The sequence below is a fragment of the Cheilinus undulatus genome, linkage group 14 (assembly GCF_018320785.1).
Source record: "Cheilinus undulatus linkage group 14, ASM1832078v1, whole genome shotgun sequence".
Lineage (NCBI taxonomy): Eukaryota > Metazoa > Chordata > Actinopteri > Labriformes > Labridae > Cheilinus > Cheilinus undulatus.
In genome coordinates, this window is record NC_054878.1 from 6548106 (window position 1) to 6567328 (window position 19223).

General features: G+C 38.6%; 1 protein-coding gene across 3 annotated transcripts in view; it reads left to right on the top strand.

Moving 5' to 3' along the window:
• The window catches only part of cdk19 (cyclin-dependent kinase 19), a 121373-nt gene that overhangs the window by 78288 nt on the left and 23862 nt on the right, over window positions 1-19223 (top strand). For all 3 annotated transcript variants that reach the window (XM_041804697.1, XM_041804698.1, XM_041804700.1), the window contains exons 5-6: window positions 7027-7084; window positions 13109-13240. In XM_041804697.1, coding sequence (XP_041660631.1) covers window positions 7027-7084; window positions 13109-13240 — 190 coding nt within the window. The remainder of the gene's footprint in view (window positions 1-7026; window positions 7085-13108; window positions 13241-19223) is intronic.

Genomic DNA, 19223 nt, shown 5'->3' on the forward strand with positions numbered 1-19223 from the left:
AATGTATCTCATTTAAAGACTAAAACTAAAAGTAAAAATAGCTGCTAAAATTAACACTGGTTCAGAGATTGAAGAGCTGGAGAGTTAGTTTTTTCTTGTAAAATTTGGCTGAGCACTGCATGTGGAACATCTTCAGTGCATTTTTAGGTATCTCTGCCAATAGGTGGTATCAATGCATCTGAAACAGCCTGTAACTTGACTGCTCATCAGCTGACATGACCCGTTGAATTCTTCTAGTAAAGAAAACACATGGCTTTATTCTTATCTGTCCAGCCTCGCTTAAAGTGATGGGAACTCCTGCTCCTTTTAGGCCCCGTCCACACGGAGACGAATTCAAGAGTATACGCAAAAATTTTTTGTCATATCGGTGTTTCATCCTCACAGAAACGGTGTTGTGGGAGGCCGTAAATGCTACTTTTTGAAACCGGGTCCCAGAGTGAACAAATCTGTAATCTCCATGTGGACAGCCAACTGAATCTTTCTTGAAATGGTTAGATCACACATAGTGTTGACCACTTACGCCCAATGCACATATCGAACCAAAACAACAATGGTGGATTACAGGGGTGTGTTCGTGCTGCAGAAGCTACTGAGTTTGTTTTGGCTTTTACAGCAGATCTGATGCTCCTTTACCACCACAGCGAACAGCATACACCCTACGTTCTTAATCCAACGCGGAGAAAAACTAGAAGGGCAACCAGGAGAAAGTTAGTGGCAGTTTTCTGTGATCTTCTTCTCTCTTTTGGTGCATTTCCATGGCAGCAATACAGCCCCACGTACAGGCTTGGCGTAGATACTACAGAGTTTTCAGTGGTTTTCAGTGGTTTCCTGCATACGCGGACATTTCTTGAAATGATCCCGTATTTACAGAAAACTTTTGGTGTCATTCTGCTAAATAGTGTATCACTGTTTCCTTTAAAAGCATGTTTATGATGGAACAAGGGAGAAAGGCTGTTTAAGATGCTATTCTTATCAACTGCACTGAGCATGTAGGGATAAAAAGGCACAGTAAGAGTCACAAGCTGGGTTTCCATTACACTTGGAAATATGCAAAATCGAAATAGCGCAATGAAAAAATTGATAATGGAAACACCTGAATTTCGAAAAACCCCTAAAATGTCGCTAAAAAGTTTTTATGCTTTCATGAGGAGGTTTTTCAGGCGTTTTGATATAGAAATATATCGCAAAAGTGCAATGGAAACACTTTTTTCACATTTACAAGTCACAGGACCTGACATACGGTGTCACGTGACCAGTCACTCTGAGACAACATGGCACGGTACGTGTAGACAGAAGAAGAGACGAGACTTTTCTTAACATCATACTTCTACCCTTATGCGTGGCTTTTGCCATACATACGGACTTTACCTCTGAACTACCATCCGTTGCCTTCGTCTTTTGTTCAGAATTATCAAGGCAACCGCCGTAGATGTAACCAAAACTGTACCAGCATGCAACAGGTTTTGAGCGTCAAGCTTCCCTGCAGCGGATTCATGCGAGATGAGACTTTATGAGAATTGCAAGTTCTATGCCCAAAACTCCCTTCAATGGGAATGCATTCGAAGCGCTATTGTGCTTAATCGAAATTTAAGGAATATCGCTTTTATTTTGCAAAAAACTGTAATGGAAACCCAGCTACAGAAATGATGAATGGGCTGTTATTTGCAGAAGAGTCTGGATGCAGTCACTAGGTATCTGAATGCAAACAGTAAACATAGGCCTTGACGTACAAAAGGCATAGGTATATCTCAGCTGTAGCTCTGAAGGCCAACCCCTCTTTAAGTTAAAACAGTAAAACAGGTTTAGTGCAGACTTCATGCTCCCAAAGACCAAACCTTTACAGACCTGATGTAACAGTCGTCGATGGCTCTGCTGGCTGTGACCTTTTTGGTTTTGGGACAGCCTGTTTATCTCCTCACCCATTCTGTTGTATAAGTGTGCCTTTGGCTCATGAACTGGCCCAGTTTTTTAGACAAAGATGTAAAGGGTTCTGTGGAAGGGGGCCAAGTCCCCAAGGACTAAGATAGTGGTCCTCGGTGGGATGGGAGAGAATTTCATCTGCCAGCATCTGATCCATTTATGAAACTAACCAGCTGTAATTGATTCATTTCACTGGATGAATCTAAGAGGAAGTCTCACATCACATCTGATCTGTATTTCTGACTAGCAAAGGTCACTGTCCTTCCACACACTAGGGTGTACTTCCACTCGTAAATTCTGCTTGTTATCTCTTTAGTTCATTAGACACATTAGCTCAGATCTACATGTTCGTTTTAATTTCTCTGACTCTTACCCCTGTCTTTTAGTAGGCATTCAGGAGGTCAAGGGTCTCTATTCCAAATACGAGTATCATCAGGCTTGGTCTATGAATTCATTTTAGCCTGTTAAGGATCTGAAAGAGGAGCTGGTGATCCTGGAGTCCTCTGGCCTTTACTCAGACGTTTGTCTTTGTGTTTCCGACCACAGCTTGCCGTGTTGTAGGCGTGAATAACAGACTTCATTATTAGCACTGTTTCTATAGCAACATGATCTGTTTGCCAGGCAGATCTGAGTCTGCTGAGCCGGAGGGTTCACATTCGCTCAGACATCCAGAGAAAATCCACCGACTGTTTGATATCAAGTTGAAAATTCATCCTGCTGCAGGAGAGGGACACTGTGAAAACATGAGATTAAACATCGAGATGTTTGTCCGGTTGTTTGATATTCCAGTGATTAATAACACTCTTTTCTGCAGATGTAGCAATCACTAATACTTATATGGACAAAAGTATTTGTCACAGCTGTTAATTATTGAATTCAGGTGTTTTAATCAGACCTGATGCCACAGGTGTTTAAAATCAAGCGCCTGGCCACGCAGACTCCATGGGTCGTTCTGAAGAACTCAATGACTTCAACTGTGGTGCCTGGATGGATGCAAACTCTGAAATTTCATCCCTGCTGAATATTTATCTATAAGCGATATTATCAGAAAGCGGAAGTGTTTAGGAACAACAGCAACTCAGCCAGGAAGTGGAAGACCATGTAAAATCACAGAGAGGGGGTCAACGACTTCTAAGGTGCATGGTGCATAAAATACCAAAAAAGTTTGGACAATGCTATCCTTCCAACTGTGTAGCAACAGTTTGGGGAAGGCCTCTTCCTATTCCTACAAGACTGTGCACCAGTGCACAAAGCAAGGACTACAAAGACGTGGATTGATGAGCTTGGTGTGGAAGAACTTGACTGTCCCACCCAGAGCCTTGACCTCAACCCCATCCAGCACCTTTGAGATGAACTGGAATGGAGATTACAAGCCAGGTCTTCTGGTCCAACATCCGTGCCAAAGATCATAAATGCTTTACTGAATGAATGAGCTCAAATTCCCACAGAAGCACTCTAAAGTCTTGTGGAAATCCTTGCAAGAAGACTGGAGGTTGTTATTAAAGTACATGCATTTTAATACAATGTCCTTACAGTTGCTGTTGGTGTAATGGTCAAGTGTCTGAATACTTTTGTCCATTTGGTTCTGACATCTTTTTGATACCAGTGCAGCAAAAACAGAAGTCTAGACACCAGGTTTTGGGTCATTTGTTGCAGGCAAATTCCTTCACTGTCTACATTTAACAATGATGTTGGCAACATTTGGGAAAATGGATGGAAGCGAGTGTTTCCCCTCACTTCTTCAACACTTGTATAAAAGCTGCTGATGTATTTGGGTAATTCAGACAAAACTGTCTCTCTCTTTGGTTAAATATGACTAACCATGGTGAAAGTTTTGTACTTTTTGATTTAAAAAAGCAGACATTTGATCATTTTGAGACACGTGGCATTTATGATTGTAGAGAGAAAGTGTGTAGGAGTTTTCCAGCAATCTTTGATAACTAAAACCTAAGTTAAAATTGCCCAATATTGGTATGAGGGACTTCTTTGTTGCCACGGTTTTAGTGTGGTTTGATTTTTACTAGAATTATATCAGTCTGTTTTTCAGTGAAAAGCATTTGTTTTCAATTTTTCAATTTTTCAATCAAGCTATAAATCAGGTATCACCTTTAAGCTATAGAAATACAGAGATATTACTTTAAGTCCATATGCCCAGTCACTCTAGCAGTAACTCTAGCTGCTGGTTGGTGTGAACAAGCTGAATGTTTAATCATTCTGCAGTTGCAGGAAATTATTTATTCTTTATTTACTTTAACAGTATGACAGATGACGATGTGTTGTGTAAAAGGCGTCAAACTTGGTGGCAAACCCAAACAACATTATCATCTCACTCTGCAGCTCTTCTCAGCTCCTCATCAGAGCGTCTTACCCTCTTTGTCTTGTTGTTTCTCAGCCCACTAATTCTACTTTCAACCTAATAACCAGCAGGCTCGTGCATTTGTGATTAAAACCCAACCAACACTGCAGACAGAGTTAACTGCCTGTACATATCCCCTATAGGAGTTGGTTAAAAAGCAAACTGGAGCTCAATCAAAGCTAAATATTGGATTAGTATTTGTCAAATAGCCACAGGCTAAACCACAGACAAATTTACATAGCATCTGTTTAAGTGTACAATGGCCTGCTGAGCGATTAGCAAATAAAACTTAATGATTTGCTAAAATATCAGTGTGGTGTATACAGATGGTTTTACTGCCTCTAATGGACAGAGAAAGAGCAAACTCAGCTATTAGCTGCTTTATTAAACTCAACCTTCAGCTCAGTGGTTATATAACTCCACCAGGTATACAGATGGTGAGCAGTGATAGTACAGGGGTGGGTCACAATGAGAAGACTCCTGAGGACCTTTAAGGTACATGGTCACTAAAACTTCATAATACCTAAGGTTTCAGTCCCTGTGAGTTTTTATCGGCAGTGCTTTGTTGTGAACATTTTTGTCACTAAACATAACAAGTGGGATTGTTTTGAATTGAACACTGTGAAAAAATGCATTAAAATCAATTTTGCTCTTCATTAATGGCATGTCTGAGACGGTGTGCATCGCTGAAAAATCTCTTTCAGAATAAAATCTGTTTTATTTGACATGCAAATCAGCATTTTAAGGTTTAAATCAATAAGCATGTTTAAATTATTTATTTTCATAAACAGGACAGAAGCTGCTCAAAATATTTGAGTCTTTTAAAGAAAAAAAAATTTTCTATAAAGACTTTTCAAAAAAATATATATTTTATCGAGATTTTTAGATTTCTATAAAGAATGAGGAAGTAAATAAAAAAGGACAAACAAAACAACAACAAAAAAGGGCAGTAGTGAGACATTTAACTACACTGCATCACTAGCACATTATTGTACTCAAGAAGAGAAAGGTAAGCAGTAAACTTTAAAATTTGTTACTGTCCAAGGACTCTGGCTGCTGAATATTGAAAAAATTGTTGAGGCTGTCTGTCATGCCATTATGAAGACTTTTTTGTCACCAAAAATAGAAAGCAATTTTTTTTTTGATTAGACACTGTAAAAAAAATGCATCAAAATCAGTTTTGCTGTTGATTAATGACATGGCCTATACTGTGTCCATTGATAGAAAAAAATCTCACTCAGCAAAAGCTGCCTTTAAAGGGTTAAATCAACTGAGATGGTTAAATAACTGACTTTCATAATCAGGACTGAAGATGCTGAAAATATTGTATTTTTTTAAAGTTAAAAAATATAATACATTTTTAAATTTTGATTTTATGATTTATTTATTTTTATACGAGGACATTTATGTCACTTGATGTAACAAGCATGATTTTGTATTTTCTTATTTAACTTGTCATTTTTCAAAAATCTAACATGCATCAAAATTAGTTTTGCTTTTCATCAGGGACATGCCCTCGACTGTGTCCATTGATAAAAGTATAAAGTGCATGGAAATTAGACCTAAGGGTGGTGCCCCCAGATCAGCATTTAAAGGGTAAAAAATTATTTAAAATATATTTCGGTATTTGTTTTTTACAAACAGGACTTAATAAGGTAAAAAGATTTAAGTCTTTTAAAGTAGAAAAAAAGATTTTTATTGTTTTACCGGCAGTTTTCTGATGTGGACATTTTTGTCACTGAACATGAATGGATGCTTTTTTTTATTTGTACACTAAAAAGAAAGGGAAAATGCTTCAAAATTAACTTTGCTGTCCATTAGTGACATGTCGGACAGTGTCCATTGATGATAAAATGCTTATATAGCATAAAGTTTATGGAAATAAACCTTTTTTGTACCCAGATAAAAATCTGTTTTATTTGGTAGTAAACTGGTATTTAAGTGGTAAATTTGTTAGAATTATTAAATAATTAATTTAAATGAACAGGGCTGAAACTGACAAAAAGATTTAAGTGTTTTAAAGAAGAAACAATTATTTGACACTAATTCAGTGACAGTTTAATGTGGATATTTTTGTCACATGATTGTATTTTTTATAATCGGAATGTTAAAGAGATTTAGAGAGCATCAAAATCAGTGAAATACCCAAGACTGTGTCTGTCGATTTAAAACAAAAATCTAATTAAGCAAAAAGACATGGGACAAATTAAGCCATTTTTGTGTTTTTTACATGAATAAAGCAGTCACATTTGACATGTAAATCGACATTTGAAGGGTTAAATTAATTGGCATGGTGAGATTCTTTATTCTTATAAGTAGGACCAAAGCTGGTGAAACTATCTGAGCCTTTTAAAGAGAAATAAAATTAGTGCATTTGACATTTCATTATGAACTTTCTGTGACTAAGGCCTGATTGTTAAACACGGCCTTCTCTTTCAGTCTGACTATAAGGCTGGCTTATCTTTACTCCTGGGAGTCAACATTTCTTTGTTAAAATTAGTCTTAAAACAAGAGACTTGCACAGCGACAAGCCACAGTGAGTCTGACCTCATTCCAGCGTGGACAGGAATAAATGAGCGCTCACAAAGTGACAGGCTGCTGTGGTTCAATATCCAACAGGACAGCTGATACAGCCTGATGTACACGCTCAACATGTGCTGTTCATTAATCTAAATGGAAGAATCCTGATGAGTAAAGTATTATAAATGCTTTAACATGCAATAATAATGTTTGTCTCTGTGTTCTTTCAGAAACCAGCAAACATCCTGGTGATGGGGGAGGGTCCTGAGCGAGGACGGGTTAAAATCGGTAAGGCTGACTTACTGAAAACTTGTCAGACTTGATTCTGATGGGTTAAATATGAGCATGAAGGAGACTGCTGTCAGCGTAGATCAATGAGGCTGTTGACTTGTTTGAGTATGGCGTAGCTGCAGTGTTTAACCTCTCTGCAGAGGTCGACAGATCAGAGCTGTTACATAAGGCAGCTGGCCAGCGGACTGTTGAAGGGTAATGCTGCAGTGCTTATGTCTATTTTTAACCCCTCTGAGTGCACTAATAGTACCTAGTTATTGTTTCAGGGCAACTAGATCCTTTTCAGCTGATGGTGCCGAGAGTTTCCCTGCTCTGAGTGTTAATGCACACAGCTGCTCTGGCTGGAGAGAGATACCAAAACAACTTTACAACCTGTTATAAGGCAACAAAACCATTAAAGCTCTATTGTTGTTGAATCTACGAACATTTAGAGCCAAGAACATATGTAAAATACAGCCGATAGAGATAAAAACGCCAATATCAATCAGTCAAAAAGGAGTGACCATAAAGTTAAAGGAAGCTTGTTTGGAAAGAATATGTTGACTTTATAACAAACCCAATTCCAAAAAAGTTGGGACACTGCGTAAAACCTACATAAGAACAGAATACAGGGGTTTTAGAGTCCTTTTCAACCTTGATTCAATTTAGCACAGCAGAAAGACAAGATAGTTCTTGTTCAAAGTTTATTGTTTTTTGGCTGGAAATGTTAGGGCTCACCTTGATGGTGTAGTGGCCTAGAAAACCACATATAAGTGATGGTACACGTGTAGTTTTTCCTAATATCTAAGACTAAAATGTGATTTATACTGCCAATATTTACAGCCAATGTGTCGGATATAAATATCAACAAATAGGACATTGAACTTTTTTAAGCTTTCATCTGCCAATATCATTTTGATAATGGTGGCATCCCTAAACTTAAGATGTACAGTGTTTAACAAATTTATTAGACCACCTGTCATATTTGTCTCAAAGACCATCCAGCATCATGAAGTGCTTTAATGCAGACTCTTTCATTTTCAGTGAGCTCTGCACATTTTACCATTTTGAACAGGAATGAGGGATTTCAAACTGAATTCACCCAAATTTGAGCCAGCTCACTGGGCTTCTCTGAGAAGTCAGAAATGAATCAAGCATAACATTCAACCACTAAAACTAATATTTCTGTTCAGGAATGCAAGTAAATAACTATAATTTGACATTTTAATCAAGAAAAATTAATGTGCTTTACTATTTTTTCAGTTTTGTTTGTAAATCAGTAAATTTGAAAATTCATGGATAACAATAATAATAATATTTTAGCATTAAAAAGGGTGGTCTAATGAATTTGTTAAACACTGTACATGAATCAAGAAAAGGAAAGAATTCCACTTCAGTATTTCGGTTACCTTTGTCTTCTGTCCTTGGATGTTTACAGAGTGTTGTTAGAAGAAAGGTTATGGAACACAGTGGTAAACATGCTTTCATACCAACTTTTCTGGAATGTGTTTTATTTTTATTTATTTATTTATTTAACCTTTATTTAGCCAGGTAAGTCCCATTGAGATCAAAGATCTCTTTTTCAAGGGAGACCTGACCAAGAATGGCAGCAATGCATAGTTTCAACGACACATGCGCTCAAACTTACAACAATACACGATAAATATAAACAACATTAATAAAATAATCATCAGTTGAACAGTGGCATTCAGAGAGTTTGAATTCAAGAGTTTTCACTAAAGATTTAAAAACATTCAGAGTCACCAAGTTCTGCAGTTTAAATTCAGCCTGCAGATTATTCCACGCAAAAGGAGCAGAGAACCTAAAAGCCTTCTTTCCCAGTTCAGTTCAGACTTTGGGAACAACAAACTGCACAAAGTCCAACGAACGCAAGTTGTGCAATCCATCCTTCAACATCAACAGAGAGGAAAGGTAGTCTGGAATGCTGCCGAGAACAGCTTTATAAATGAAGACATACCAATGACCAAGGCGACATGTACGTAAAGAAGTCCAGGTGACTTTAGAATATAAAGTACAATGATGAGTCAGAAATCCACAGTTAGTGATAAATCTCAGAGCTCCATGATAAACACTATCCAGCAAATGAAGACTCTGAGAAGAAGCATTCATGTACAAAACATCACCATAATCAAGAACAGGTAAAAAAGTAGACTCAACCAGCCTCTTTCTGACATAAAAAGAGAAACAGGACTTGTTTCTGTAAAAGAAGCCAAGTAAAACCTTCAGCTTTTTAGCAACATACTGAATGTGCTCCTTAAAAGACAAGTTTTCATCTAGTAAAAACCCTAGATATTTAAATGAGGATACCAGCCCTAATTCTTGACCGTCTTTAGTAACAATTTTCTCAGATAGAGATCTTTTACCTGTTCTTGAAGATGTAAAGAACATGAGTTTAGTTTTATCTGCATTTAGAACAAGTTGCAGTTGGTTAATCTGATCTTGTACCAAATCAAAAGCATGCTGAAGATTTACAAAAGCTTGTGCAGGCGTAGGTGCACAGCAATAGATGACAGTATCATCAGCATAAAAGTGAAAATAAGTGTTTGGAACATTTTGTTCAACACAATCAATATTCAAAGTGAATAAGAGCGGTCCCAACACGGAACCCTGAGGAACCCCCTTGTGGATCTGTAAAAACTCAGATGTGACACCCTCTGATTGAACAGCCTGGGTTCTGTCACTAAGATAGTCTGCAAACCACCCAACAGCATGCCCTGAGAACCCAGAAGCTTTAAGACGTTCCAGTAAAATTCTGTGTCCACAGTGTCAAAGGCTTTAGAAAAATCTATAAAAAGAGACACACAACACTGCTTCTTATCCAAGGCCTCCAGAATATCATTAAAAACTTTCATAGCAGCAGTGGTAGTGCTGTGGTTCTTTCTAAATCCTGACTGAAAGCTAGAAAGAACAGAATTTGTAGCCAGGTATTCTTTCACTTTATCACTAACCAGAGTTTCCAGCACTTTTGACAGCACAGAAAGTTTTGATATTGGCCGATAATTATTTAAAACAGTTTTATCTCCTCCTTTGAAAAGAGGGACAACAAAAGCCGATTTCCATATCGCAGGTATTTTATTTTCACTAAGAGATAAATTAAAAATGTGACAAAGTGGTTCAGCAATGAATTCAGAAGCAAGCTTTAAAAAGAAGAGCTCCAAATTGTCTGGGCCAGCTGGTTTATTGGTGTTAAGATTTTTCAGAGCTGCCAATACATCATATACACTAAAAGGAGCAAAGTTAAAAACAGGAGTGTCACATCTGGTTTCTTCAGTAACTGAAGAAATCTGGGGGTGTGTATCAGATTTAAATATAAATCCTGAGGAAATAAAATGTTTATTAAAAGAATTCAACATGTCAATTTTATTTGATATCTTGTGGCTGTTCATGATAATGCTAGTTGGAAGGTTAGCAGATTTGGACTTATTTGAAAGAGACTTAATTGTGCTCCAGAAGGTTTTTGGGTTTTTAAGCTTATCTGTTGTTAAAGACAAATAGAATTCAGCTTTGGATTTACGAACAACAGATGTGAATTTATTTCTCAGCTGCCTTAAACAGAGCCAATCGGATTCACTTACAGACTTGCGTGCCCTGGCCCAAGCCGAGTTCCGCTCATGCAGCAGGTCTGAAAGCTCTCTAGAAAACCACGGGTTACCCCGCCCTTTGATTCTATACCTACACATGGGCGCATGTTTATTCACAATTTCACTAAAACCTTCAGAAAAATAGTTCCAGGCAAGTTCAACATCATCCAAAAGAGAGACTCTGTCCCAGCAAAAGTTACACAAATCATGCATAAATGCCTGCTCAACAAAGTTTTTCATGGCGCATTTTTCAATAAAACGAGGCACACTCCTTGGTATCCTTGTATCCCAAACAACAGCAATAACACAGTGATCACTCACATCGTTCAGAAAAACTCCAGAAGAAACGTTTTTACATGGCGTATTTGTCAGGACTAAGTCAATTAGTGTTGATTTTTGAGGACATTTTAGGTTTGGCCTAGTTGGTGAGTTTATTAGCTGTGTGAGGTTAAAAGCATCACACTGAGCTTTAAAAGCCTCAGAGGCTGGTGAAAGCCAGTCCCAGTTCAAGTCACCAACCAGCACAAGTTCATTAAATTTCAACTGAGACAGCGCACGCACAAGAGTGTTCAAAGAACAGCTAGGAGCAGATGGGGGCCTGTAACATCCAATAAGCATGACATGGTGATTGTTAGATACCTCCGCATCAAGAGCCAGCAGCTCCAGCTCTTTACTTACAGATTTTGTAAGTACTTGTTGTACCCCAAAGTGACTCTTAATGTAGATTGCCACCCCACCACCTTTTCTTTGACGGTCAGCACGAAAGACATTATAACCATGAATTAAAATATCATTGTCCTGTACAGATTTTGTAAGCCATGTTTCTGATAGCACAACAATATCAGCATTTGTTGATTCACACCAGATATTGATCATATCCAACGTGGAAAGTATGCTCCTAACATTGATATGTATGATACCCAGACCAGATCTGGATTTAAAATCAGCAGGTGTACAGCATTCTGCAGGACCCAGGTTAGATTCCACATTTCCAGACAGTAACAACAGCAACAGTGTTAAGATTTTCTGCTTTGTGTTGCTGTTGCTTAAGTTGCAAGCACCAAATTCAAAGCATGTGTATATTTTCATTAAAACAATATCGATAATCAAACTGAACATTAAATATCTTGTCTCTGTGCTGCATTCAGTTGAATATAGGTGAAAAGGACTTGCAAGTCTTTGTATTCTGCTCTTATTTAAATCATACACAATGTCCCAACTTTTTTGGAATAAGGGCACTATATATTGAAATGAATGCCTTTAATACATAAAACAAGGTGAGTAAATTTGTGTATTCAAGACTATGGATGCACATGGCTGAACAGTTTTGTAAATTTTTTATCAAATTAGCTGGCATGAGATTTACGTGTCGGTTAAACTAAGTTAGTTACCCATCATTTTTTGTAAACAAGGGCTTAAATTCTCAGTCTTATACTCTTTTAAACTGTAATGAAGCTCCCGCCACTAGAGACTGCTGTAGCGTCAGTCAATGGCCGCTGCCTTCCTGTCTGAGCTTTGGCCTGGGACTTCACCATATGTAAAAATGAGAAACTTAGCAGTTAGCATGTAGTAGGAACAGTTTTATGACAGTTTTTTAAGTAATACATGGAAATAAAGCGGTATTTAGGCTGTCGAGGCAGACAGGCAAAGAGGAACGAAGACTGGTGGAGCTAGCTGCTAATGTTCGCCACACTGTACAGAATATATGAGGCTAACATAATAACCCTGTGAAGGATTTGACTGCTTTTGAAGTATTTTCTTCTCTTCAGACTAGTCGGTCAAAGGCAGTTTAAATGGGCTTTTAGCCAAGTGGGGAAATAGATGCCGGGGGACATCCCTATTCAAGACAGTTATTAAAACAAAAAATAAACACAGAAAAAGAGAAAAAAAATAAATGCAGAAAGGAAACGTAAAAAGAATAGATTAAACATAATGTTAAATGGTGTTGTAGACACATACAGTTAGTTGAATTATGTCATTTTATCCTGGGATCATTAGATGTCAGGGAGTCATTTTGTACATGCACTCCTGTCTTTGATTCTCATATCAACACACTGGGGAGATTAACAGGACAGCGATCACAATGAAGGGATTACAGGGCTACTTTGACAGCCCTGGTTGTCCTTTAAGTATAGTATAATAAGTAGTAATGCTGTAACACTTTGACAACCAGGGCTACTTTGACAGCCCTGGTTGTCCTTTAAGTATAGTATAATAAGTAGTAATGCTGTAACACTTGCAGCTATGTTATTGAACGTTTAAATTATTCAGCTCTGAAAACATCTGACACCGGCAGGATCGACGTTCCGGTTGTTTGTCTCAGAGGTGCTATCTGAGACGCCAGGTCCTGACAGCAGCCTTGGCCCTGTGCTCCATATCTCTCTCTGATAATGTCTTTGTTTGCTAACCCTCATATGTCTTCTCTGTACACTTCCTGTAGCGGACATGGGTTTCGCCAGACTCTTCAACTCTCCCCTCAAACCGCTGGCAGACCTTGACCCCGTGGTGGTGACATTCTGGTACAGGGCGCCGGAGTTGCTGCTAGGGGCCCGGCACTACACCAAAGCTATCGGTAAGTGTGGGACTGCATGCACAAACATGTCTGTGGTGAGCGTACAGCACTCTGAGTCAGGCCTCTTATCTCTGAGCTGAAGCAGGTCTGACCAGCAGACCAGGCCTGCAGTTCTGACAGGTCTGAGTGCCCATGTGATCCATGTTCTCCAATGTCATGAAGCAGACGTGCTGGCTATATTAATCATTCCTTGTACATGAGACATCACCGACAGTGTGTCCACATAGTGCTTTATACTATCAGCACCTATAAGGTGTCTTAAGTTAGCACTATGTGTAAAGTTTGAAGATTAAAGTCACTGACTCATAGCTCTCATGTGATGTCAGATTCATGGACTAGAAACACTTCGTACAGCTTTCTTACAGCTGGCCATTTCAGTTTGCATCTACATGTTTTTGCCATGGATGCAGAGAAACTGATACCAGTATCAGGTATCAGAGCTGATGCCAAGCCTGAGCACTTGTACTTATAAAACATTATATATACTCAGCATCATTTAAAACATGATGTTAGCCTCTTATCATGTGAGTATGTAGTCAAAGTTGAAGCTGTGTGCAGTTTGGTGATATTCTCACATAGATGAGGGTGAAAAAGTAGAGGAGAATGAAAACAAGGCTCTGACAAATAGGTTCTTTGCAGATGACACTACCATGTTTAGAGCTGTTCATGACATACAGAAAATGAAATCATTTTTGCTTCTTTTTATGGAGGACCAAACCTGCCAAAGTTGAAAATAAATAAATAAAAGTAAAAATAAAAACAAAAATAAAAAATAAAACTCAAAAATTGAACACAAAAAAAAATAAATAAATAAATGGAAAGTAAAAAAAAATAGAAATATATATACATAAATGAATAAATAAAAGAAAAAATAAATACAAAAATAAAAAATAAGACTCAAAAATTAAATATAAATGAATAATTAAAAGTGGAAACAAATACAAAAATAAATATATAAATAGAATTAAATAGCTATACATAAATTAAATTGCTCTGCTCTCACAGTTATTCATTTCATGCTGCAGACACTGTCAGCAGGGGGATGGTCCAAAGTGTGTCTTGGGTTGAACTATTCGCCTATTGGTTGATCGACATGTGAGTGCAGAGATCTACTTGGCATGGATACACGGAAGTCTGCACTGTGAGAAGCGGCGAAAATGGGAGAAAAATGGACTAATATCTGCTTAAATCAGAAATATTTGGACTCGACGGAGATCCAAACTGTTTCCTAGTCTGTGGATATTGATATCTGGCCACAAATCAAGTTTCCTGACATTTATCTGGACCTGATTATAAGAACACAAAGCAGAGCCTGAAGGCTCACATCATCCTGGTCTATTCACGATGGATGTGAAACTAAATTAATGCTGAAGTTTTGTGAACACGAAGCCTTGGAACAGCCACAGGGGGCCAATACCTGGCCCACCAGATCATATCATATTTTTATTAGAACTGGCCCAACAGTATGAGGTCTGCAGTTTTTCTCCAGCATAACAATTTAAACTCAACCTTGATGATTGAAAATATCCTTGTTAAGTAATAAGAATAAGAAATAGCACAGAGTTAAAAGAATTTGATAAAAGTCAGGAATGTGGGAGATTAAAATTGTGTTTTCATTTCGTATTTCCTAATTTGCACCTCACAATTATGACTTAAGGTTATGGTTTTTACTTTTTATATCATATTTTGACCTTTTCAAATTATAGTTTTGACTTTTATCTCATATATTGACCATTTAGATTTACCATTTTGATTTTTAAGTCATTTTGACATTTTAAAGTCATTAAATTAAATTAAATTTTACATTTTGACTTTTCAGGTCCTAACTTTGAATTTTAACCACAAATATTTACCTTTTCTATTTAAAATCTTAAATTTTTAGCTCATCTTTGGACCTTTAAAACTCAATTAATTTAATTTTATCTTATATTTTGACATTGAAAACTGATGATTTAGAGTGTTATCTTATATTTTGACTTTTAAAAGACTTGCTTTTGAATTTTATCTTAGAATTTAACCTTTTAAACTCGATTTAGATCTTCTTTCTCTTATCTTGACATTTTCAACTCCCGAATGTAACTTTTAATCCTAGATACTGACTTTTTTGATTGAAGTTTTTAAATTTTTTCTCATCTTTTTAAAATCATGAGTTTGATTTTTTTTTTTGTTAGTACTTTAACTGTTAAAGATCATGATTTTAACTTTTGACTTTTTTTTTTAAATCTAAAAATCATATATCATCAATGTTATGTCTTTTTTTTCCCTATAATTTGTTACCGGTGAAGATGAGGTCGACAGTTAATAGGGGATTTTGACCCAATTAGGCCCTCAGGTTAGACCCAAATTCAGAATTCGGCCCCTGCTGAGATTGAGTCTGACATCCCTGGCCTAAAGAAAGCCTGTCACACACCACTCATGCATGATCCCTTTCCATAAAGCGGTCTGGTCTGGTTTGGTACTGCTTTGTCACGATCTCTTTTAAGAGACTCAGATCGTTTGGATCAGCTCAGTAGAGCTGGTTGTTTGGCTCCCAAACGGACCTTCATCTGGTACCAGTTTGGCTTTTTAAACGTGGCGGCCCAGGTTCAAATCCGGCCTGTGGCCCTTTGCCGCATGTCTCTCCCCACTCTCTTCCCTGTTTCTGAGTCCAACCACTGTCCTTCCTCTATCAAATAAAGGCATGAAAAGGCCCAAAAATAAATCTTAAAAAAAGCAAAAAACAAAGAAATCGCGGTCTCAACACAACTTTGGATCAACCTAACAGCCTGCCGGCTAAGCACGACTTCCTGTCAGCCTGCTAGCTAGCGTTCCGGTTGACAGAAACGAAGCGTCTGCCTGCCGAGCTATCTGTCAATCAAATGAGATGCACCAATCAGCTTTCATCTTAAATATAATCCAAACGATCGTGGTACAAAAAAATTCACCCCCAGTACAGTGGGAGCACAAGAAGACACTAGCTAATGAGACAAGGTTGGTGTTTTGAACCAGGCTGTAAACCAGTTTATTTCTAGTGTAAAAACCGGCTGTTTAACATGTGCAGACGGAATTTCTGGTGTTCCTGCAGCCAGCCTCAAGTGGACACTCGCAGCATAGCTATTTTTTGCACTTCTGCATTGGCTTCATTTTTCAGGACCGGAGGTTGTCGCTTGGATGCAAGGGGCAAAAACGAGTGGAAAAAATGGCAAAAAGGGGTTTAAAATTATACAAAGGGGCAAACAGTATTAAAAAGTGGTTGAAGTAGAAAAAAAAATTAGGAAATGACTGGAAAAAATAGTGAAAAGGGTTAAAGCGTAGCAAAAAGTGGTAATGGTTTAAAAATGTTAACGAGCTTAAAAATGGAAACAGGGGTTTAAAGATGCAAAAACGGCGAACGTGGGTTTCTAAAATGTAAAAAGAGCAAAGTGGGTGTAAAAAATTGTTATAAGGGGTTAAAGAGATACAGATACCAGCTGGAAATGTTGTGTCGATGAGGGTACACTAATACATGTACTATACAGACAGATCAGATCAACATCAGATCAGTTTTCTTGCAGCATGTGCATCATGAACGTAGCACTGTGCAACCTTGATATAATCCAGTTAAAATCTCATTAAAATAGCCCTCTATGTGAAAAATCAAGGGAGGATTCCAATATGTGAAAAATCGGGGTATTCCCATATGTGAAAAATTGGGGGATTCCTATATGTAAAAAAACGGGGAGGTTCCCATATGTGAAAAATCGGGGTATGCCCATCTGTGAAAAATTGGGTGATTCCTATATGTAAAAAAACGGGGAGGTTCCCATATGTGAAAAATCGGGGGGATTCCCATATGTGAAAAATCTGGGGGATTCCCATATGTGAAAAATCGGGGGGTTCCCATATGTGAAAAATCGGGGGGGGATTCCCAACTGTGAAAAATCGGGGGGGTTCCCATATGTGAAAAATTGGGGTATTCCCATATGTGAAAAATTGGGGGGTTCCCATATGTGAAAAATCGGGGGGGGGGGTTCCCAACTGTGAAAAATCAGGGGGTTCCCATATGTGAAAAATCGGGGGGATTCCCAACTGTGAAAAATCGGGGGGGTTCCCATATGTGAAAAATCGGGGAGGGTTCCCAACAGTGAAAAATCAGGGGGTTCCCATATGTGAAAAATCAGGGGGTTCCCATATGTGAAAAATCGGGGGGTTCCCATATGTGGAAAATCGGGGGGTTCCCAACTGTGAAAAATCGGGGGGTTCCCATATGTGAAAAATCGGGGGATTCCCGTATGTGAAAAATCGGGGGATTCCCATATGTAAAAAAACGGGGAGGTTCCCATATGTGAAAAATCGGGGGGATTCCCATATGTGAAAAATCTGGGGGATTCCCATATGTGAAAAATCGGGGAGGGTTCCCAACAGTGAAAAATCAGGGGGTTCCCAACAGTGAAAAATCAGGGGGTTCCCATATGTGAAAAATCGGGGGGTTCCCATATGTGGAAAATCGGGGGGTTCCCAACTGTGAAAAATCGGGGGATTCCCGTATGTGAAAAATCGGGGGATTCCCATATGTGAAAAAATCGGGGGGGGATTCCCTAGGTGAAAAATCAAGGGGGACTCCCTAAGATCAAAGAGAATTTGGTTACATCATAGATCAAAGGACAGGACTTGATAGGACCAGATAGATTCAGTGACTATTTAGAAGTGAAGACACGCATGTTGAATAGGAGAGACTTTTACTGTTAAAAGAATTTAAAATCATTTTGAGGACCGACGGAAAAATGCAGAGGGTCAACAAAAAGCAGAAAATGAATCCGACTCTTCCAGTGGTGTCAACGGAGATGCTACGTCCCGTTATGGATCTGTTCCTTAGAAAGGTCAACATGGAACAATGGAAAGACCTCCAGGATGTGTCCCAGGACACTGAGCTAAAGGAAGCAATTATAGCATTGTGTGTAGATATGGTCAACACTTTATCTACGTACATTTACAAGGAACTGCGGAGGAGGGACTTTGAGAAAAGTCCTTCAAAATCCTCAAGAAGCTCTGCTGGATCCAATAAATCCAGAAAGAGTGTCACAGAGGACCAGATCCATGAATGTCTCGGTGACTCCATTTCACTGACCCTTGCGGAGGCGATGGGAGTCGGACAAGACGCCCACTGCCGAAGCTCAAAGGAAGTGACGGAGCTCGTGGCTAAGGAAGTGGTGGACAGGATCAATTCAGAGCAGGTCAGTGATGGAGACCAACCACTGGAGTCTCAGAAGTTCACTGCTAGGCTCAAGAGAATGGTGAGAAATGTTGGCACCATCATTAGGAATCATTTGAAAAAGAAACCCTCATTGGTCCCTGGTGAGGATGAGGAGGATCTACGTAAAATTTTTTCCAGAAAAAGCTTTCATTCCTGCACCAAAGAGCTAGTGCAATCTGTCCTGGAGACGGAGGATGTCTTTAAAAAAGATCCAGATTTACCAGAGGATGCCACAGACTTATTAATGAGGAGCTCGCAAGAGGATTCAGACAAGGCAGCTTCTTTCATTGCTGATGTGATCATGGGCGGCACTGAATCGGATCCCGTGTTCTCACCTATGGGAGGGTCCGTCTCCATTAGATCTGAGGACTTAGATGTGTGGACAAAGATCAACAGAAGGATCAAGGCTTTTTTTGTCCAGCGGTTTGCTAAAGAGGCAATAATCGACCTTTTTGTCAAACTGAAGGACAAATGTTGTAAGTTGTTACCCGACTGTGAATACTTGCGTCCTGCAGAGTCCATGGAGGTGTTTGGAGAGGGCTTGGATGATTTAGTGGCAGACATGATCCCACCAGAAGATGATGGGAAAAAGAGGAAGGGCACAGATGTGATGTGCCTTTACAGAAGAATGGCCCAAAACATTACCAAGGGTAAATATGAATTGAGTGAGCAGCGCCTGGCTGAATTCATTTTTACCCGTCTAACAGCTGACAAAAAACAGAAGGTGCACTTGATGGGGCTGATCTGCACTGAAGTGGACTCTTTTATGAA